The sequence below is a fragment of the Trachemys scripta genome, chromosome 6 (assembly GCF_013100865.1).
Source record: "Trachemys scripta elegans isolate TJP31775 chromosome 6, CAS_Tse_1.0, whole genome shotgun sequence".
Classification (NCBI taxonomy): Eukaryota; Metazoa; Chordata; order Testudines; family Emydidae; genus Trachemys; species Trachemys scripta.
In genome coordinates, this window is record NC_048303.1 from 96,077,613 (window position 1) to 96,100,638 (window position 23,026).

General features: G+C 42.3%; 1 protein-coding gene across 1 annotated transcript; it reads left to right on the forward strand.

The window, feature by feature from the left end:
* Positions 1-2,305: 2,305 nt before the first annotated feature.
* Positions 2,306-22,717, forward strand: PSAT1 (phosphoserine aminotransferase 1). Its single transcript, XM_034774333.1, has 9 exons — positions 2,306-2,394; positions 3,878-3,947; positions 4,805-5,010; positions 7,127-7,299; positions 8,748-8,917; positions 13,849-13,977; positions 16,014-16,151; positions 20,597-20,817; positions 21,106-22,717. Exons 2-8 carry the CDS (start codon positions 3,880-3,882, stop codon positions 20,700-20,702), a joined length of 990 nt encoding a protein of 329 aa, XP_034630224.1. The 5' UTR covers positions 2,306-2,394; positions 3,878-3,879; the 3' UTR covers positions 20,703-20,817; positions 21,106-22,717.
* The last annotated feature ends 309 nt before the right edge of the window (positions 22,718-23,026 follow it).

Consider the following 23,026-nt stretch of genomic DNA (forward strand, 5'->3'; position numbering starts at 1 on the left):
GATGCACTGCCCAGAAACCTTCTGGCAAGGCTTTCGGAGTACCTCCAGGAGAGCTTCATGGAGATGTCCCTGGAGGATTTCCGCTCCATCCCCATACACGTTAACAGACTTTTCCAGTAGCTACAGACTTTTCCAGTAGCTGAACTGACCGCGAATGCAAAGTCAGGCAAAGTAATCATTAAAAACCGTTTGCTTTTAAAACAAGTTTTATATTTTAAAAGGTAAACTCACCTGAGGTCCCTTCCATGGGGTCAGAGTCTTGGGTACTGGCTTGGGAGGCTTGGGAGGGTACTTCAGTCAGGGTGATAAAAAGATCCTGGCTGTTGGGGAGAATGGAGTGCTATGTGCTCTCTGCAAGCTCATCCTCCTCCTCCTCCTCCTCTACCCCATCGGCAGAATCCTCAGGCGTCGCTGATGAGACTATCCCCGACCCAGAATCCACGAACACAGGTGGGGTAGTGGTGGCAGCCCCCCCTAGAATTGCATGCAGCTCGGCGTAGAAGCGGCATGTCCGCGGCTCTGACCCGGAGCGACCGTTTGCCTCCTTTGTTTTTTGATAGGCTTGTCTGAGCTCGTTGACTTTCACGCGGCACTGATCTGAGTCCCTATTGTGGCCTCTCTCCATCATGCCCTTGGAGATTTTTTCAAAAGTTTTTGCATTTCGTCTTTTAGAACGAAGTTCTGCAAGCACTGAATCCTCTCCCCATACAGCGATCAGATCCAGTACCTCCCTCACGGTCCATGCTGGTGCTCTTTTTCGATTATCAGCCTGCATGGTTACCTGTGCTGATGAGCTATCTGTGGTCACCTGTGCTCTCCACGCTGGGCAAACAGGAAATGGAATTCAAATGTTCGCGGGGCTTTTCCTGTCTACCTGGCCAGTGCATCCGAGTTTAGATTGCTGTCCAGAGCGGTCACAATGATGCATTGTGGGATAGCTCCCGGAGGCCAATACCATCGAATTGCGGCCACACTAACCCTAATTCGAATTGCTAAAATCGATTTTGGCACTACTCCGCTCGTCGGGGTGGAGTACAGAAATCGATTTAAAGGGCCCTTTACATCGAAATAAATAGCGTCGTTGTGTGGACGGTTGCAGGGTTAATTCGAATTAAAGCTGATAAATCCGAATTAAAGTCGTAGTGTAGACCAGGCCTTAGGCTCAGGTTGGCCATCCCTGACATAAGGTAATTGCCTGTCTTTCCACCATTCGCAGATGATTTGCTATACATTTCAAAGAGAGATGAATACAGACATCCTATGTTTACAGTTCATTTAAATGTTAAGATGTTCTTTTGATCTCTGCATTAACAGAATACAGCATAGACAGGGACTGTTGATTACATTGTTGACCCCTACCGATATATATGTAAATACAAAAACACCAACATTATCTCCCCATATTTCTTTAAGGGTTGAATTTGAGTCATTCATCCTGCAGGATGCTTAACCCTTTCTGGTTACGTGTCACACTTAATTTGTGCAATTCTTCAGAGCATAAGATTCCTTGGCAAATCCATAAATGGTGTGCTTATGTTTGCCAAGGAGAGCTCTTTGTGGAGTTCTTCACTCTCCTCTCTCCTTTGAGGGGAGACAGAGAATATTATTTTCGTTTTGTGAGCTAAGAATTATTCCAGTTGTGGGCAACATTGTTTAATGGTTAGACCCTGAGTGCAGCTCATTGGTGTATGATAGCAACAGGAGAGGACATGCTGGGGCATCTATTCACTTAGGCCTAGACTTTCAAAAGTGACCAGTGAATTTTTTGGGGGGCACATCATTTTATTTATTTTTGGGAGCCCAACTTGAGACACCTTAAAGAAATCTGATTATCAGGAAGAGTTGAGCACTTGTGCTCTGAAAATCAAACCACTTTAAGTTGCCTCCAGGTAAGCCACCCAGAATTCACAAGTTTGCTTCTGGCCACAACTCTCAGAACCTCAGTTTCCCCATCTGTATACTGTAGCAAATTGGTGATCTACAGATAGAAGGAGCTAATATATGCTTCAAGTTTTGTTGTTGTTAAATCAGCACAAAGCAGGTGGAAAGGTCCAGCAAAACCATGCAAACACTGTAATAGTCTGGACACTGAACCATAGGACTATGACTTGAGATGAAGAATACCCACAGTGGGCACATGATTTGATTATCCCATCATCTGACAAGCTAGTAGATAAGGTGAAGTTGTAGTAGTATCTGAAATTTCAGTAATTTTACAATGGACTGAGAAATGTCACATTGCCACAATATGCAGTAGCTGGGATGTTTATGCTTCAACACTGGCACACAATGATGACAAATTGACCTTTTTTTTTTTTGGGGGGGGGGGGTAGGTATTGCTAGAAGCACAGAAAGAATTGGTGGACTACAAAGGACTTGGTATAAGTGTACTTGGTAAGGCTTTTTAAAAATTATTCTGTGTTTTACAGAGTTTAGAAGTTTAGCTGGATTATGAAATAAGTATAAGAAATTTTGGGCTGTAGATTTCAATCAAGTGTCGCATTTCCTTTTAAAATTTCTTACCCCTTTAACCTCTGGAAGGCATCTCTGAGTCCTGAGGATCTGCTTACACATTGTTTTCTTCTCTACGCTAATCATCCACTAGAAGGTTATGAAGTGACATGTGGACAGAGATATTTTATATTGATCCTACACTGAGGCCCAGAGGCAAGGAACACAACAAAATACAAAATTAACGAACTGGATCTTTGCAAAAGATGTTTTTTCGTTAATTTTGTCAGTGGAGAATAAATGCCTTTTTAATGCCCCTATATTATATTTATCTATATTGTATAAATCTTCCAAATTTATATGAAGTCACGTTTACATTTAAGAAGGAAATATGGGGTCCTGTTTGCTGTCTTTTGTGCCACATGCATGTCTGTTTCACTCTTCAGAGCCCAAACTTGCAAAACAAAAAAAGAAAGGAAGAAAAGAAAACGTTTATGCAATGCACTTAGCAGTCCTGCTCTACAGGATCAGGGCCTTATTTTGTAATAAGTCATAAACTTCTACAAAAGAGTGGGTAGAGGTCTGATAATGAGGATTAATATTAATGATTCTTAGCTCTTCAACAGGATTATTGAACAAAGAAGCCCCTTAAAAACTACACTTTGGTTACAGAGCAGCTCTATACTGAGATGTTAAAATGATAAAAGGGAAAATATACTTGGATTGTTACCAAAAACAGAATTAAAAGGGAGGGAGTTAGAGCATGGGCCTGGGAGTCTGGCTGGAGACCTGGGTTTTAATCCAAATTCTGCCTCTGTCTGCTTTGAAGTATTAGGCAAATCCCTGGCACCAGATTTCAAATTTAGATGGTTAGTGCCATGTTTAGATATCTTAAAAATTGCTCTGAATTTCAGAGGTGTAGAGCACCCATGTGTGGAATGAAACTTAACTGGAGCTGCAGATGTATGTCACATCTGAAAGTCCAGCCCCTTATTCGGCTAAGCTTCCGTGTTTGAAAAATTGGGCCTTAATGTCTCTGTGTCTGTTTATTTTTATAAAATGGGAATAATACATACCATTCTTTTTAGTGTGGTTCATGTTCTTCAGCAGAAAGGCACCATGCCCTGATTCAGCAAAGCACTTAAACACATGCATTAGTGCCTTGGAGCCTGATCAAATGCTCATTGAATTCAGTGGGTTTTGGAGTGGCTGCTTGCTGAATTAGGGATGGACTTACGAATGTGATTAAGTGCTTTGCTGAGTTGGGAACTATGTGAGTAAAGTATTATTAAAATATTAAGCATTGTGGTTTATATCAGGGACAACTGGCTTACAGAAGGCTTTGCCGCTTATCCAGCTGTTTTATGAACTCAAGTTTGTGCTATGGTTTTCTTTCACATTATCTCTATTTTTTTCCGCCCTATAGAAATGAGCCATAGGACATCTGATTTCTCAAAAATTATAAACACAGCTGAAAACCTCTTACGTGAATTGCTGTAAGTTTTGGGTATTTTTAACTAACTCAGTGATTAATGTGAAAGCCCTTCACATAAAAGCACCTGTTTTTCAGATACTATAGCGATAATAAAATATATAAATTTGGGACTGAAATTGATCTTCTGTTTGCTAGTTTTTGTTTTATCTGAGTATGCCTAAAGTGTTTTTATTAGGTTAAGAAACTTTTCATATACTTTTATAAAATCTTATTAACTCAAAATAGCATGTTTTTAAAACTCCAATCTATCATGGATATAGACCTCATAAAGGACAGCGACCCTGTTAGATACAATTGTACATGCAAGTTTTTAAAATTTGGTCTCAAAGTTAAACTCCACTTTTAAGCTCATTAATTGTACACTTTTAGCATAAATCTACTGTAACAATAGACCAATCTGTAAATCTTTGCCCTCAGGAGTCCATTCTTTTTTCTGAACAGATTGTTTCTGGCATTGAAATTATATATTAAAAGAAATGAAAAAATATGATTTTCTGTGAGCCATTCATGAACATTAATTATTTTATACATATACACCATCTTATTTGCTGTTTATACATGCTACAATAGAATTAGTACTAGTGAATGGCTTTGTTTATTGTTAGTGTCAGAAACAAGCAAGGTTTTTTGTGACACCATCTTAAAATGTTTTGTATTGACCAATGAAATGGCTCCTCATACCTAGATCAAACCAATACCAAACTGTTAACTTTTTGCTTTAATGTCTTTGAAATGAGCCTATCTAAAACTGATATAACTCTCACAAGACTTTTGCAGCAAGTGTAGTAGCAAAGAGTGTACTAAGTCCTGTGCATAATTTTGTTTGAAATAGAAAACTAATTTCCTTCTTTTATACAGAAATATTCCAGAAAACTACAAAGTCCTTTTCCTCCAAGGGGGTGGGTCTGGTCAGTTCAGTGCTGTTCCACTTAACCTTATTGGACTAAAAGAAGGAAGATGTGCAGATTATGTGGTTACTGGAGCTTGGTCAGCAAAGGCAGCTAAGGAGGCAGAGAAATATGCCAAAGTGAACATTGTTCATCCTAAACTTGGAAGTTACACAAGTAAGTTGACATTTAGCTTGCTGTGTCTGGAAATCTTGCATGTAGTCACATCTAACAAGATTTTCAAGCTGCTCTAGCAGAACAATTCTCCCACATTTGAATCATTCCAGAAATGATTGTGAGGTTACTGAATAGAACCAGTTAAACAGTTGGGCGCCTAACCTTTTTTGAACTGCCAACATCATCTATGCGTTCTACCTGACAGTGAGAGCCATTAAACTGTTCAATGCTCTCCTTTGAGGAAGGAAGGGAAGTCCCATCCCTCAGGACTTTTAAAACTAGACTGAGCAGACCCTAGAAACTGTATGGTGGGGAACAGTCCTGTCTTGACAGGGAGATGGACTGGATGATCCGATAGGTCTTTTACAATTTTAATTTGTGTGATTTGATGAATAATCTAAAGCATTTAAAAAGGTGTAACGCATTCACAAGGGCACTGCTCTCTGCAAGTGCTGGGGATTACCGCTCCAGGCAGTTGTCATAAGAAGGCTGCTTCTGGAACCCTAGCAATTCCCTGTGTTCTGAAACCATTGGGGAAGGGAGCTGGTTTCCAGAAGCAAGTGGGCTTTAAGGGCCAGCCTGCTAAGTTGGGAAAGGAACTGGCCCTGAGGATGGAGGTGGGCTGGTAGGGAAAAGAAGCTTGAGCAAAGGGAACTGCACTGTGACAGTCCAAGAAGACTTCTTGGACAAAATGATGAACTGATTTATGTGCCCTAAACTTCTCCTTCCCCTTGCCATAGCAGCTATGGATATATCAATTGGCTGGATCTAGATGCAGTTCTGTCTTGCATAAATGCCTGTTATACTGTAAAAGGTATATCTTAGGGCTTGGCTACACTTGCAAGTTACAGCGCAATAAAGGAGCTCCGGGCACCCTAACTCACTCCCCGTCCACACTGGCAAGGGACGTAGTGTGCTCTGACTCTGCAGCTACAGCGCTGGTGGTACTCCACCTCGGCGGGTGGAATAACGTTCGCTGCGCCCCCGCTGGAGCGCCGCGGCACCAGTGTGGACCAGGTGTTGCATTATTGCGCTCTGATCAGCCTCTGGAAACATCCCATAATCCCCTTAAGTCAAGTGGCCACTCTTCTCATTGTTTTGAACTTGCTATAGGAATGCGGATATGCCGTTTGAAAGCTCCATTTCTGACAGCTGGCTGCTTATCTGCTCCGAGACAGATTAGCGTGGAATGCTGTGGGGGGGAGGGGGGGAAGGAGGGTCTGCTGCTGGCTGAATTTACAAGACAGCATGCTGACATGCTCTCAGCCCCCCAAAACTCCAGTCTCTCTCCCCCCACATACACACAACACACTCCCTGTCACACTCCACCCCATCTCCCCCCACGCCCCCATTTGAAAAGCACGTTGCAGTCACTTGCATGCTGGGATAGCTTCCCATAATGCACCGCTCCTAATACCACTGCAAGTGCTGCAAATGTGGCCATGCCCGTGCACAAGCAGCTGTCAGTGTGGACAGACTGCAGTGCTTTCCCTACTGCGCTCTCTGAAGGCGGGTTTAACTCGCAGCGCTCTACATCTGCAAGTGTAGCCATGCCCTTAGTGGCTTTAATATCATCCTGCTATTTCCTAATTTTTGCCAATAAGTGGAGTCGCAGGATAGGCGCATTTAACTTAAGTGATTTTTAACTATACGCTCTCGGCAAAACAAAAAAAAGAGAGATAATTTAAATACTGTACCTGTAGTGCAGGTGATTCCGCCCACCATTCCACTCAATGAGCGTTTGACTATACGTGATTTTCACCTTACGCGCTGACTTCAGAACCTAACCCCCGCGTAAGATGCTACTCCCCTGTAGTGTTATGAGCTCTATTGGACCCATTAAAGTTAATTGGAGTTTTTCCTTCAATGGGTGCAGTCTAGAGTCTTTAGGGATGGGTACATTCTTTATTCTCAGTGCAGTAGGCTTTTTTTGGTACCTAGCCTACAGGTGAATTTGATTTTTTTGCTGTTAAAAACTATTGTTGCCTAGTGTAATAAAACATTCTCAATAGCAATTTAAAGTTCAGTGCCAAAGTAAAGTTACACCAGTAAAATTAGAGTGCTGATTCTAGCTGTCTTCGGTAACCTTTGTTTCTCCTCTTATTATCTGTCTCAGAAATTCCTGACACAAGCAGCTGGAATCTTAAACCGGATGCCTCTTATGTCTACTACTGTGCTAATGAGACTGTTCATGGTGTGGAGTTTGACTTTGTACCTGATGTCAGAGGAACAGTCTTGGTGTGTGATATGTCATCAAATTTCTTGTCCAGACCAGTAGATGTTTCCAAGGTACAGTATCAAACACACTTGCTTTACAAAGTGCAGTCCAACCTCTTCAAACTTGGATTAGACAAAAAAGTGGCTGGACTGTGGTGAGCATTCTCCACTCCCACTGAAGCTGTTGGAGCACAGGCCTTCTTTTTTTAGGTACCTTTATAAGGAATTAGGCACTCAAGTCTGAATATTGTGTCTCTAATGTGCTATCTTGTTCACTAAGAATTGGACACATCAAATTATGTTTACTGCCGTGTGAGTGCTCAGCGCTGTACACCACATTAAAAGAGAGACAGTCATGGCCTTACACTAAGAATCCTCTAAGATAGATGGTTGTTTGTGTTGTCTTAAGTGATGCTGAAGTGGCTCTTGAGTATTAGCTTTTCCTTCAAGTGGTTACAGCAGGGGACAAGGTGTTGGGACTTCTGGATTCTATCCTGACTCTGCCATAGACAAGCTGTATGACCATAGTTAAGGCTACGTTTATCATGGAGGACATGGAAGTCACGGACTCCATGACTTTCAGAGACCTCTATGACATTCTCTGCGTCAGCCCCTGGGGCTGCGGGACTGGAGCTGGCAGCCAGCGGGGCCCTGGCAGGGTTCCAGCAACAGCAGTGACAGGGGCCCACTTGCAAGGTTCCAGAGACAGGTGACAGACTCCGGAGGGGGCCCGCCTCAGGCTTCCAGGGATGGGCGACAGCCTCGCACAGGGGAAAGGGGGACGCCTCAGGCGAATGGCTGGAGGTGTCCCATTTCCTCCCTCCCGATTTTCCCGGACATGCCCGGCTTTTGGGGATTTCCCCCCGGACGGGGATTTGAGCCCCCAAAAGCCAGACATGTCCGGGAAAATCCGGACGTAGGGTAACCCTAGTGAAAGGCACTATGGAAGTATGAAGTGTTATTGATTTGTGTACTTTTTCACTTGTAGTGAAACATAGGCATCTGACTTTCCATAGCAACTTGTGCCAGGGGAAAGTAGGGCCAAATAGGGTTTCATTGAGTCTCCTTTCCTTTACTTCCCTTTGAGTAGCTAGAGATTATAGGGTGCCAGTTCTGGACCAGTGGGGGTTTGTTGAAAATGCTACTATTTGTTTTCAAGCAAATTGTTTTGGGGTACTAACAGATGGAGACAGGCTTTTCTGAGAATAATTTGTGGCTGCTGGATGGACCCTTGGTAAACAAAGTGAGATGGTTCTTGAAGTGAACTGCCTCAGATGAAAGAAGGTATTTAATTTTGACAGTACAGATAAACAAAAGAAAATGTTGATTATCTGAAATTTGGAAGTGACCCTTGAAATCAAAATTGATCCTCCTTCACCCCTCAAAAATTGGGATATGTTTTCTTAGCCATTCAGATAACGCTGTGTAAGTCTTGATATTTATAGAGAGACAGATCTTATAACTATATAATATTTCTGAATAAGTCATTGCTTCTAAGAAAATCATTTTCTTTCTATTAGTTTGGTGTCATTTTTGCTGGTGCCCAGAAGAACGCTGGCTGTGCTGGAGTAACTGTGGTAATAGTGCGCGAGGATTTGCTGGGGTTTGCACTTAAAGAATGCCCTATAGTATTGGACTACAAAGTACAAGCAGGAAATGGCTCATTATATAACACTCCTCCATGCTACAGGTAACTTGTTCCTCCAGCAAACTACTAGGCTGGCATCTGCTGCTATTGTCAGAAAAGATTTCAGAAACTGAATGCACATTTTGCTATCAGGTCACAAATAGACTGGAGGATAAAATACAGTAAATCAAATCATTATGATTTTGAGTGAGGGAACTACTGTTGTAAACCCCAATCCTGTGACTTAAATCAGGGTTGAAGGAGGGAGTTGAAAGAAGTTATTATACAGTATGTACTTTTTAAATGATAATTCCATGCTATAGCAGTTTTAGGGCCAAATTCTGTGCTGACCATAAACTGAAGTAGGTCCAGTGAATTTCAGTGGTGATGCCTCAGTTGATGCAAGGAGAGAATTTGGTCCTTAGTTTTTATCGACAGTCAGTCAGTCCAGATTGATTTAGCTCCCATCTTCAGCAGACAAACCTAAGGCCCAAATATCCACACGGGGAAAAAACCTACATAGGGAATTGGAAACTCCCCAAAGTTCCTTGCATGGAGTTTCCCACAAAACCTTCCCTCAAAGGCCAGGGCTTATTCCACTTTCCCTCCAATTGCCAAAACAGCCAGCACTTCAGACCCTAAAGCATGCAGATCCCCAGCAACATACTGAAGGCCAGAGCCATGTACACATAGATCTTCTGTCTCCACAGCACATCCAGGGCCCCCTTTCCCTGCCCAGGGAATATCTCAAGCAATGAACCCCCCCGTAGGGTGGAGGGGACAATGTATATCCCGTCTCTACATTGCACCTCCTTCCTTCCCATGTAGCGTCTGGGAGTGGGGAATGGTACTGTGGAGGTGGCTGATCCCTTATCTGCATGATGGGTGGAGGAAGAAGGGTAGCTATGTGTGGAGGATCCCTTCAGCAAACACAACTTTGGGCCTTCCTTTCAAAGTGCATCCTGCACAGCTGAATCCCTCTGTATCTTCGTTGCTGGAAAACGTTGATGGCAGAGACTTATTCTTTTAAATAATTTTTCCTAAAACCTTTTCTATTGTTGCGACATCATTTACTGCAATAGCTGTTAAAGTGAGATTGTAGTCAAGAGTGTGAAAACTGGCATCTTGGTGATTTTGTATTTATCCTCCGTCAGAGCTTTTCATAGTAAAATTGCGCAGATTACCACTTCAGGATCAATCTGACATCCAAAAATAAAACTCTTCTTTCTGCTTCATAATCATCAACAGCAATCAAGATCATAGAATCCGAATGTATCTGGCAATTTTGTGTATAGATGAGGCACAACAGAATACAGCTTGCTCTTCCACAGCTACTGCATAGTGACAGAGCTGCTGACAGTAGAGAAAACAGGCTTTGCTAGTGGAAGATTCAAAAGACATGTAGGCCCGATCCTGCCTCATCTATAGTAAAATTTATATTGACTTCAGTGGGATTGGAAGCATTTCCTGTACAGTTTGTGCAATATAAAGGTGATTTAATAAAATACAACCATTGTTCTAATCCAAAACTCATTTTTAAAAAAGTGTATGCCCGGTACCCCAGAATACTGTTTTCCGGTAAACTTTGGAAAGAGTACACTCTGCTTTTTAAGATCAAAATCCTTTGGTGCAAAACTTCCGTTAATACAATTTTATGGCTGTTTTTTTTCCCCCACGTAAGTCAGGAATTTCAGCATTGTTTCCAGCATAAACTAGGATTGGGCCGTATTAAACATTCAGTATATATCATAGGCATGATAATCCTTGTATTTGGAGTCTACCTTAATGCCTTAACTTAGTATATATGTGCAGTGGGTCAAGTTACCAGAGATGTGGGCTCTGTAACTTTGAATTTCCTGAATTTTGCATGCATTAAATGTGAATCACAGTATGGAAATGAAATGACTTTTTTTTTTATATTTATAGATTTAGTGCTCCATTAATAAATAGAGACTGTACATTTATTTCAGACTCTAGCTCTGGAGCGTTGAACTCCAAAGTGCACTGCCCCCTATAGAGCATGCACATTTGAAACTGGTGGTACCGGGGCCCAAAGACGGCACCTCCTGCTGAGTCCCTCCTGAAGTCCTCTTAAAAGTTGGACAGGCTGTTCAGCGGAGGAGGGGGGTTGATCTTGTCAATATAAAGGTCTTTGTACATGTATTTACATAGGGTTACCATATTTAACAAATAAAAAAAGAGGACCCTCCACGGGGCCCTGGCCCCGCCCATTTCCCACCCCCAGCCCTACCCCTCCCCCAGCCCCACCTCTCCCCCGCCCATTTCCCACCCCCAGCCCCGCCCCCTCCTCCCTCCCACTCCCAGCCACGCGAAAAGGGCTGCCCGAGCGCTACCTGCTTCACGGTTTGCCAGGCAGCCCCCAGACCCTGCGCCCCCGGCCGGCGCTTCTGCAGCGCAGCTGGAGCCCGGGAGGGGAAGCCCCCAGCCAGGGGCGCAGGGTCTGGAGGCTGCCTGGCAAACCATGAAGCTGGTAGCGCTCAGGCTTCAGGCAGCCCCCATGCCTCCGGACCCTGCGCCCCCGCTGGGCACTTCCCCTCCCCGGCTCCGGCGGCGCAGGGTCCGGAGGTATGAGGGCTGCCCAAAGCCCGTAGCGCTCGGCTCTTAAACAGAGCCGAAGAGTCAAGGGGGGAGCAGAGCCGCCGCGGGAGGGGAAGTGCCCGGCCGGCATTTTCCCGGACATGTTCGGCTTTTTGGCAGTTCCCCCCGGACGGGGGTTTGATTGCCGAAAAGCCGGACATGTCCGGGAAAAACCGGATGTATGGTAACCCTAACTTACATATTTGCTCTCCCTGTTTACTTAACCGTGTAACAAAGTGCTGTGCATGCTCAGTAGGCTGTTCTTACTGGCTGAAAAAAAACCTTAATTTTGTAACCACTTATTTTCCTGCTCGCCAAAGTACACATTCTGTATTGAATACTATGTATTTGGACATGCCAAGTTTTAAATCCAAACCATTCATGGTTTTTCAAATGCAAAAGTGTTTCAATTTGGAAAAACAAAAAACTCACCATACCTTGGAACTCCAACAGCGTAGATTCCACATTTGAGGTGCAAACAAATTCATTTCTGTACTGAAAAGTACACTGAGAAATTTCAGTCATTGGTGATAATTTGTTTCTAATGGAAGTGCTTTTTCAGCTATAACTGCATATCTATTAATATCAATTGGAGTGGGAAATGCAGTCATTTTAAAACAAAGTTATGATCCAAAGTCTCTTCCTTCTTCCCACCCACAACTTGGCCAGCTTTTACTTCATGCCAGTGAACCACGTTGGAGGATGTTCCAGAATCCGTGTTTAATACTGACCTAAATTTTGGCAGGATACAGATCTGTTTGGCTTGGTTTTAGGATGCCTGTTCTATTCTGTAAGGAAATGGCAAAGCTTCTTTCCTTTCCTTCTGCCTCCCCCTATTCTGTTCCAGGGCTAGCTGGCAAATAGGCAGGAAATATTAACCGAATTTGCATGAGCCACTTAGCAGAACATTGAATTAAATTAATGTGATGCTGATAGTCTTAACCTATTGGCACTAAGAGTCTTGACTTTCTGACACTAAGCTCCTCTGCTAAAATTAATAGCAAATTTGCTGGAGAAATCTCATTTCTCAGTTCCAAGGATTTATTTTATATTTAAAGCTTCTCCAAATCCTTTTGACTGGCATGGCAGAAGGGTAGGGGATTTTCTCTTGCTGACTGGTTTAAGAGTGTCACTTAGGGCTCAGACCTCCAAACCTTACTTGCCTAAGTCACCCCACAGACTTGGGTAAGTATGGGCTATTTTCAAAATTTACCCCTATGCAGAGGGCCAGTGGAAAGGCTATGCACCACTTAAATCTTCAAAATAGAGTTCAAGTGATGCATAGACCTCTGCATAGGGATAAATGACACTCTGCTGTCATGAAGATTGCAGGGGTGAGCCCTCAAAGCCATAAGCTGCTGTGTTAATTTATAACAGGGAGTCCATAACCTTTTTCCTTCCACAATGTGTTTCTGAAGTGTTTAAAGATTTAGCATCCAAGGAGAAATTAAAGGTAGTGATGTTAAAAAAAACCTCTTGCTAGATCTGTATGAGAGAGATTTGTAGGGTAATGTTGTCTAAGAACTTCCTTGGAAACTGTAACAGAAGGATTAATAAAAGCAAACCTTTTGGAAATATGCCATAAAAACTTGTGAACAGTTTGTTATGTAAAGTGGTGTAGTCGTGGGAAATGCCTGAACTTGAACAAGCAGAGTTTTGTAGCCAAAGCAGAAAGGCAAAAGGCTTTGGAGATTTTTACATAATACTGGGTAACTGGCTTTGAGATTGTTGATTTCACATAGCAACAAATCAACTGGCTTCCAGCTCTGTGCTTAGGAATTGAATTGGAATTAATAAATATACAAGGATAATTGTTTAATGTGAAAAATAACTTTTTAGATGACAATGGGGTCATGGACATAAGTTTAATGGTCATGAAAATAAGACTAGATTTCTGGCATAAAGCAGGCAGGTACAATGCAAGATCATCCACAGAGCTTTGTCAGTGTAGTGGCACTGGGTCTATAAAACCATCTGCTGTTCCAGCCCTGGGTCTCCCTGAGTTTTCTCTACTAAAATTCCCAGTTACACTCTCAGTTCTGCAGTCCTTACAGAGGCAAAATGCCCAAATGAAGTCTATGGGAGTCATGCCCTGATAAAGACTGCAGCATCTGTCAATAGGTGGTGCAATTATTTTATGGAGAAAACTCCACTAGGAACTAGGTTACATCCAGCAAACTTGTCACTTGTGAAGTAAACAGTTACTCCAGTTAGGCCCAGAAATTTTACCTGCTTTAAAGTTGTCATTATTGGGAATGTGGTCCAGATGCTAAATGTGTAAAAACAATAATATATCTCCACTTAATTGTTGAGAAATTTTCAGAATGAAACCTGACTACTACTTTTTTCCATTTTTTAATAATATGACTTCATAATGTTTTCTTTTGTTTCCTCAGTATCTATATCATGAGTTTGGTCCTGGAATGGATAAAGAACAATGGTGGGACTCCAGCTATGGATAAACAGAGTTCAATCAAATCACAAATGATTTATGACATTATTGACAAATCCAATGGATTCTATGTGTAAGTTGCAATAACTTGTCTTGGTTTAATATTTGTTACATTGTGTTCACACTTATAAATTTCAAAAAACGGTGAAACTAAAGCATTGAGTGCTGTTAAAACTTTTTCCAAATGCTAAAATTATGGGCAGTGGGAGGGGAGTTAATTAGCACAAGCATTACCTTAAACTCCTTTTCTCTGGTCGGTGTCCAAGGATGAATCTGAATCTGTTGCATTGCGCTGAGAAGTTATTTAAATCTTAGCCTGTACAGCTCAATTGTGGAAGCATATTAAGAGCTCTCGTCTAAACATAAAATTCAGTACCTAGGAAAAAGTGGTCCATCTCTGCACCTTAAGGGATGCATGGGCAGAAGCTTTTATGCTATAGCCTACATTTGGTGTAGATAGCCGATGTCCCTGGAAGTACTTTGGCTGATTCAAAATAGACATGCCAAAATGGGCTTTAATATTCTAACAAGATGCAGTATGTGCTCCCCCACCCCCAATCTCTTTTTCACACCATCTCTTTGTACAGTCTAGAAATGGTGTTAAAATCTCCCCTGTCCTTTCATCCAGGGACCGGTGAGTGACATGCTCATACTCACCCATAATGCTGAATCCTACTTTTTACTGAAATCCATGTCTAGAAACTCCCTTTGGAATGAATGGGAGGAAGATCAGGCCTAAAAATCATTAATAACTTATGTTCATCAAATTCAACTGAAAGTGTTTTTCAAGGAAATTTAACACCAGACCCGCTAAATCAACATCACTGCATCGATCGCAGCAGTGCCGATCTACTGGTAAGGGTAGACATGGTCTAACTCTCAGATTGCTTTGAAAATCCCAGACTAAGGGTGTGTCTGGGCTAGGAAATGTGGCTAAGATTAGGTTGAGGTTAGCTAACACATCATAGTTAACCTCAGTTAACTTTTTCTTCTAGTCTAGATGCAGGGTAGCATCTCTTATCTTGATTTAACTGATCAAGACCAAACCTAGGGTGAACTGTGACCAACTGAATCAAGGTAAAAGATGCCACTCTGTGTAGAGAAGGAAGAAGTTTGAAGTTAGACTAAGATTAGATCAGCTAACCTCGACCTAGCCTTAACCATGTTTTGTAGTCTAAACACCCACTTACAGTTTGGCTCCATTCGTCTCACAACTACACTCAACCATGTGCATCATAACTGGGATGATTCAACCTTCACCAGTCCTGTGGCTCCCTGTGTTAAGCAACATCACTCCTTCTCCACGACCATTGTGAGAATGCTATAGTCAGAATGGCAGGGAGAGATCAGGGGAAACCCGAGCCTACCACCATATACAGACCTCTTCGACCACCCAAGAGCGCGATTGTTGTCAAGGCACCTGTTATGGGCCTACTGGCCCAGCGCAGATTTCTCTGTGATGTTGATGTGGTATAGAGGATGGTCTGCAGCTGATGTCAAACCCTTATATTTAAACTTAGCTGGCTTTGATTTTCCATGCTGCTTGAGGGCCCTTCTGAACAGATTTTGAATGAGTAAGGTCAGTGTGCAGCCAGCCTACACGCCTGGGGTCAACAAAAGAATCCCACATGCTGCTGTGGCCAAAGACCGGCAATGTCACACATCACTGACAGCTGCCCTCTGACTAGATCTAGTGGTGGTCTGAGGGCTCTGCGCTTCGCTGACAAGGCTGCTGCAAATTGGCTTGGCAAACTCTGCATCCAGTAAGAAGAGTGGAGAATACAACAGAATTTCTACTTTAAAAAGGATTTGTTATGTTTTGGCACTGAAAACCTGTATGGGCACAACCTGCACTCCTCAGTGAAAGTTTGTGTGTGCAAGGAAATGTAAGATCAAATCTTCATTTGTTATCACAGCAGCATACTATTTAAAAAAGAATCTTATTATAAAATCAACATTCAAGTGACCCCTGGCTGAAACGACAGGGGAGAGTGACTTTTGTGGCTAACCAAATGTGATTACTCAGGCAAATACATCCATTATAACTTCCATAGATGGATTAAAAAAGAACCTAGATTAAGGACAAAATGTAATAATTACATTTTTCAGATGCCCTGTGGAGAAAAAGAGCCGAAGCAGAATGAATATTCCATTCCGCATTGGCAATATTAAGGGTGATGAAGCGCTGGAAAAGAAATTCCTTGATAAAGCTGTGGAATTGAATATGATCTCTCTGAAAGGACATCGGTAAGTACAAGCCTGGGGTGAATTCATTTGTTATAACTTTTTTTAGGTCCCTGTGCAAAATGAGACAAAATGGTTGCCATTCTCCCCCAGTATTATAGCAGCACTATCATCTGAGTGGGAGTATTGGGACTGGCAGTCCTGAGGTTGTAATAGGAGCTGCTACTTCTTTGGGCTTGGAAGGCAGGGAAAACTTCCTCCCTGTTCTCACCATCTAAGTCCTTTGGCAGTTCTTCCCAGTCTGGTTATTCAGGCAGCATGCTGGGCAAAGGGGTTATATTGGATATAGATGTCCAGCAACAGAGTGGGAGCTACCCAGTGTATTGCACCCAATGCAGCATGTATGATTACCTGCCCTATGGGCTGGTGGCATATGTTTGCATTTGGTGCAAGGAGCTCCGGGCCCTCAGAGACAGTGAACAGCCTCTGGAGACCAGGGTGGTTGAGCTGGAGGAGCTAAGGGAGACAGAGGGGTACATAGATATGACTTTCCGGGACACAGTAGAACGGTCCCACTCCCGGTCTGACAGCCTCTGTGCTGTTGAGGAGGATGAAAGCCTCAGGGAAGGAGAACATCCAACTGGAGCAGAGGGAAATGATCCCATAGTTGGGACCCTCCTCCCAGATGATGTGGTATCCTCTTGCACTGAGGATACTTCTCCGGGGGAGGGAGCTCCAGTTATTAGGAAGAGACAGGTATTAGTAATGGGCAGTTCGATCATTAGAAACATAGATAGCTGGGTTTGCAATGATTGAGCGAATCTCATGGTGACTTGCCCGCCTGGTGCGAAGGTTGTGGATCTCTCAAGACATCTAGATAGGCTTATGTGTAATGCAGGGGAGGAGCTGGTGGTGGTGGTATATGTAGGTACCAATGACCTGGGGAAGGATAGGAGAGAGGTCCTGGAGGCCAAATTTAGGCTGCTAGGTAAGAGATTGAAGTCCAGGACCTTCATGGTAGCATTCTCTGAAATGCTTCCAGTTCCACACGCAGGGCCAGTTAGACAGGCAGAACTGCAGGGTCTCAATGCGTGAATGAGACAATGGTGTAGGGAGGAGGGGGGGTTAGATTTAATAGGAACTGGGGAAGCTTTTGGGAGTGGGGGAGCCTATTCAGGAAGGATGGGTTCCACCTAAACCAAAATGGAACCAGATTGTTGGGGCTTAAAATTAAAAAGGCCGTAGAACAGTTTTTAAACTAGGGGCTGGGGGAAAGCCAACAGGTGCGGAGGAGCAAGAAGGCGTGAAACCGTTAAGAGGTGTCTATGGATGGTATGAGGCTGGTAGTGGCCCCTGGTGTGCCGGGACTGGGTCTTCTTGGAGTTGGGTTGCTTGGGAATGCAGCCCAAAGCTGGTGGTAAACTCCATCTAAGGCTAAATTGTACTATAGAATCTTTATGGATAGTAATTCCATGCTTGAAAAATAAGAATACAGCAGTAGGGCTATATTACAGACCACCTGACCAGGATAGTGTTAGTAACTCTGAAATGTTCAGGGAGATTAGAAAGGCTATTAAAATAAAAAAAAAATAATAATAATGGGGGAATTCAACTATCCCCATATTGACTGGGTACACGTCAGCTCAGGAAGGGATGCTGAGATAAAGTTTCTTGATACCTTAAATGACTGCTTCTTGGAGCAGCTAGTCCTGAAACCCACAAGAGGAGAGGCAATTCTTGATTTAGCTCTAAGTGGAGCACAGGATCAGGTCCAAGAGGTGAATATAGCTGGACCGCTTGGTAATCGTGATAATATAATTAAATTTAACATCCCCGTGGCGGGGAAAACTCCACAGCAACCCAACACTGTAGCATTTAATTTCAGAAAGGGGAACTACACAAAAATGAGGAGGTTAGTGAAACAGAAATTAAAAGGTACTGTATCAAAAGTAAAATCCCTGCAAGCTGCATGGAAACTTTTTAAAGACAACATAATAGAGGCTCAACTTAAATGTATACCCCAATTTAAAAAAACATAGTAAGAAAAGTAAAGAAGAGCCACCGTGGTTAAACAACAAAGTAAAAGAAGCCGTGAGAGGCAAAAAGGCATCCTTTAAAAAGTGGAAGATAAATCCTAATGAGGAAAATAGAAACTCTGGCAAATGAAGTGCAAAAATATAATTAGAAAGACCAAAAAAGAACGGCTAACCAAAGACTCCAAAAGTAATAGCAAATTTTTTTTAAATACATCAGAAGCAGGAAGCCACCTATACAACCAGCGAGGCCACTGGTCGATCGAGATGCTAAAGGAGCACTCAAAAGACGATAAGGCTATTGCGGAGAAGCTAAATGAATTCTTTGCATCCGTCTTCACTGTTGAGGATGTGAGGGAGATTCCCAAACATGAGCCATTCTTTTTGGATGACAGATCTGAGGAACTGTCACAAGTTGAGGTGTCATTAGAGGAGGTTTTGGAACAAATTGATAAACTAAACAGTAATAAGTCTCCAGGACCTGATGGTATTCACCCAAGAGTTCTGAAGGAACTCAAATATGAAATTTTAGGACTACTAACTGTAGCCTATCATTTAAATCCGCTTCTGTGCCAAATGACTGGAGGATAGCTAATGTGATGCCAATTTTTAAAAAGGGCTCCAGAGGTGACCCTGGCAACTATAAGCCAGTAAGCTTCACTTCAGTACCGGGCAAATTGGTTGAAACTATTATAAAGAACAAAATTGTCAGACACATAGATGAATATAATTTGGGAAATAGTCAACATGGCTTTTGTAAAGGGAAATCATGTCTCACCAATCTACTAGAATTCTTTTAGGGGGTCAACATGTGTGCAGACAAAGAAGATCCAGTGGATATAGTGTATTTAGATTTTCAGAAAGCTTTTGACAAGGTCCCTCACCAAAGGCTCTTAAGCAAGATAAGCAGTCATGGGATAAGAGGGAAGATTCTCTCATGGAGTGGTCAGTTTTCAGATTGGAGAGAGGTAAATAGTGATGTCCCCAAGGATCTGTACTGGGCCCAGTCTTATTTAACATAGTTTATGAATATCTGGAAAAGGGGGTAAACAGTGAGGTGGCAAAATTTGCGGATGATACAAAACTACTCAAGATAGGTAAGTCCCAGGCAGACTGTGAAGAGCTACAAAAAGATCTCACAAAACTGGGTGACTGGGCAACAAAATGGCAGATGAAATTTAATGTTGATAAATGCAAAGTAACGCACACTGGAAAACATAATCCTAACTATACATATACAATGATGGGGTCTAAATTAGCTGTTTCCAAGCTCTTTCTTGAGTGGTGTCATTGTGGATAGTTCTCTGAAATCATCCACTCAATGTGCAGTGACAGTCAAAAAAGTGAACAGAATGTTGGGAGTCATCAAGAAAGGGATAGATAATAAAACACAAAATATCATATTGCCTCTATATAAATCCATAGTATGCCCACACCTTCAATACTGTGTGCAGATGTGGTCGCCCCATCTCAAAAAAGATATATTGGAAAAGGTTCAGAAAGAGTCAACAAAAATGATCAGGGATATAGGACGGCTTCCGTACGAGGAGAGATTAATAAGACTGGGACTTTTCAGCTTGGAAAAGAGGCGACTAAGGGGGGATATGTTAGAGGTCTATAAAATCATGAGTTGTACAGAGAAAGTAAATAAGGAAGTGTTATTTACTCCTTCTCATAATACAAGAACAAGGGGCTGCCAAATGAAATTAATAGGTAGCAGGTTTAAAACAAACACAAAGTATTTTTTCATGCAACGCACTGTCAACTTCTGGAACTCAACAGAGGGTGTTGTGAAGGCCAATACTATAACGGGGTTCAAAAGGGAACTAGATAGATTCATGGAAGATAGGTCCATCAGTCGCTATTAGCCAGGATGGGCAGGAATGGTGCCCCTAGCCTCTGTTTGCCAGAAGCTGGGATTGGGTGACAGGGCATGGATCACTTGATGATAACCTGTCTGTTCATTCCCTTTGGAGCACCTGCCATTGGCCACTGTCTGAGGACAGGATACGGGGCTGGATAGACCTTTGGTCTGACTCAGTATGGCTGTTCTTATGTACATGCTTAGGAGAGGAAGATTAAGATGTTAGCCTGGGACTTGGGTGGCCCGTGTTCAATTTCCAGCACCACTAGAGACTTTTCTGTGACTTTGAGCAATTCATGTAATCTTTCTGTGTCTTAGTTCCCTATCTGTAAAATGGGGTTAATAGCACTTCTGTATCTCATAGGAGTGTTGTGAAATTGTGAGGTGCTTAGACACTAGGATAATAGAGGCCATACAAGTAGCTAAAATAGATGCTTGGCTCCCGCTGACATCAGGGGAAGCTGTGTGGACATATCAAAAGATGGAATGTTACCTCTCATTACCATAAATGTGAATTATCCCCATATATTGAGGGGAAGATAGCTGTGTGTAATAGTAAGCACACCTTTACTGATATGTACAAAAATAACTATTTTTTGCTCTCAATTCAGATCTGTGGGAGGAATACGTGCTTCTTTATATAATGCTGTGACAATAGAAGATGTTCAGAAGCTTGCAGCATTCATGAGAAGCTTCATGCAGATGCATCAGCCATGAATGTGCATGAATTAGTGCAATGTTGCACATAAATGAAATAAAACATAAAGGGTTTGACAGTTATTGTGATGCTGCATAAAATGCACAACTTTAGCAAACAAGAATTTTGTTTTAGGGCTTGTCTATGCTTACCGCGCTGGTTCGGCGGCAGGCAATCGAACTTCTGGGTTCGATTTATCGCGTCTAGTCTGGACGCGATAAATCGAACTCAGAAGTGCTCCCCGTCGACTCCGGTAATCCTGCTCCCCGCGAGGAGTACGCGGAGTCGACGGGGGAGCCTGCCTGCCGGGTCTGGACGGCGGTAAGTTCGAACTAAGGTATGTCGACTTCAGCTACGTTATTCACGTAGCTGAAGTTGCGTACCTTAGTTCGATTTGGGGGTTTAGTGTAGACCAAGCCTTAGTTCATATACCTATTGTAGGTAACTAAATAAGGATGAAGGGCCCAGTCCTACAATATCTTGAGCACCCTCAATTTCCATTTAAATTGAGGACACTCAGTACCTGACAGGATTGATCCCTAAATTTGCAAAGCAGATAACTTTATTGGCAATCTAACAGTGGATAGTATTGTAATCTACTGTAGTTCAGATTCTGATCTTAGTTACACTGCTGCAAATCCATGGACATCAATATGTTACTATGGATTTACACAGATATAATTGTGATCATAAGCTATCCGAGTTGTGTGGAAAAAAATCTTGTGTTTTGTTATTCTTATTATTAACTGTAAAAATCACTTTTTTCAAATTAATGTCTTGTTCTCACTAAATTTCAGTAGTGTTTGGTACCATGTGGTTGGTTCTATAAACAGAATTTCATAAATACTGTGAACACGCACATGAGGCTAGAACTGATGGTAATTGAAAATGCTTGGTTGGTATGTCAAATACATTCCAAGAACGCATCTCCATAGTCCTTGGGGAAACTGATGTCTGCATTTCCTGACTTCAGACCTACTCACCAGCATGAGGCTCACTACCCTGAGGAGTCCCACTGACTTTAATATAGTGATGAGCATTATTGTAGTAAGTGTTTGTATGGTTAGGCCTTTTATTTGTGTTGTCATTTATAGATGTAACGACGTATACTTGTATGTAGTAAAATCAATGTGTAACATGTTTGTTTCTCTGTGCATTTTATATTTGAAACCAATGTAGGGTATTTGATTTTGTGTGGTTGGTTGTTTGTTTTTTTTTTTTTTTCCCCCTCCCGACAGGAACTACCCTCATTTTAATTTAACCCTCTGTTAAACTGGACTCCCGAGTTTTACTCAATGGAATACCTGATTACAGCATCCTCCTCCTTACTGACTGACCACAATCCCATCTTGCTCCCTTGCCTGATGTTTCCTCTTTAGTTGCTTCACTAGCTTCCTTCATCTTCTGCATCACGTCAGCCTTCTCATCTTGCATGTGGGGCTCTGAACAAATCCAGCTGGTGTAAGTCTTGGCTCCCATCTTGTTTCCCTCACTCTGCCAGAGAGAACTGTACCCCTCCCCCACTCACCTACATGCCTTTAATCCATGCTTTCCTGGACACCTAAAACTCCCTCCCTAGCCCAGGTTTCAGGGACCTCCTTTCCACACATAACTTTTCCTTGAAACTCATTTGTTCTGCATAGCCCACAGTCACTAGTCAATGCCAATAAAAATGCCAGTAGCCTTTTGTTGAAACAAAAACAACAAAGGAACAAATGATTCTGTTAACACTATCATCTGGGACTTCTAATGTAATTGTGTTAGATTTTTTTTCTGTCTTGTTCAGACTGTAAGCTCTTTGGGGCAGGAATATGTCTTTTGCTTCTTATATAGTGCCAAGAACAGTGTTTAAAGCTTTAATAATCTTAATGATGGACCACTTCATCCCTGTGTAACTTCACTGAAGTCAGTGGAGTTACATCACGGGTGAATTAAATTCCAATTGATAGGTAGTAGTTTTATGACTGCTGTTTTAAGAACTCATTGCCAATTTTATTTGTTTAATTTGTGTAGAAAATAAAGTCTTACAACAGAACACTGAGTGAACAATGCATCTGTTTTCCTTTGAGGGCTTTCAGACTATATTTTTCCCTTCTTAGTGAGGGAATAAGAAGTAAATACACTTGGATAGTATTTTAGTCCCGATCCTGCTTATTGAACACTTTGAACCTTTCCATTCAGATTGGCATTTGCTTTTGACAGGAGTATTTGCCCATGCCACTCACCAAGTTCCTCTTCAGACTTCCTTTTCCAAAAGTCCCAGTATCATCCTCACTCTTGTGCAAACTTCCTTCAATAAGTATGCACTTTCCATCCCTCCCCAGCTCAGCAGCCCTTCTCTGCT

Coding starts and splice junctions, on each gene's coding strand:
- PSAT1 (XM_034774333.1), top strand. CDS start 3,880: ATGAGCCATAGGACATCTGATTTCTCAAAAATTATAAACACAGCTGAA. Junction 7,300..8,747: donor GACCAGTAGATGTTTCCAAG/GTACAGTATCAA, acceptor TCTTTCTATTAG/TTTGGTGTCATTTTTGCTGG. Junction 13,978..16,013: donor AAATCCAATGGATTCTATGT/GTAAGTTGCAAT, acceptor TACATTTTTCAG/ATGCCCTGTGGAGAAAAAGA.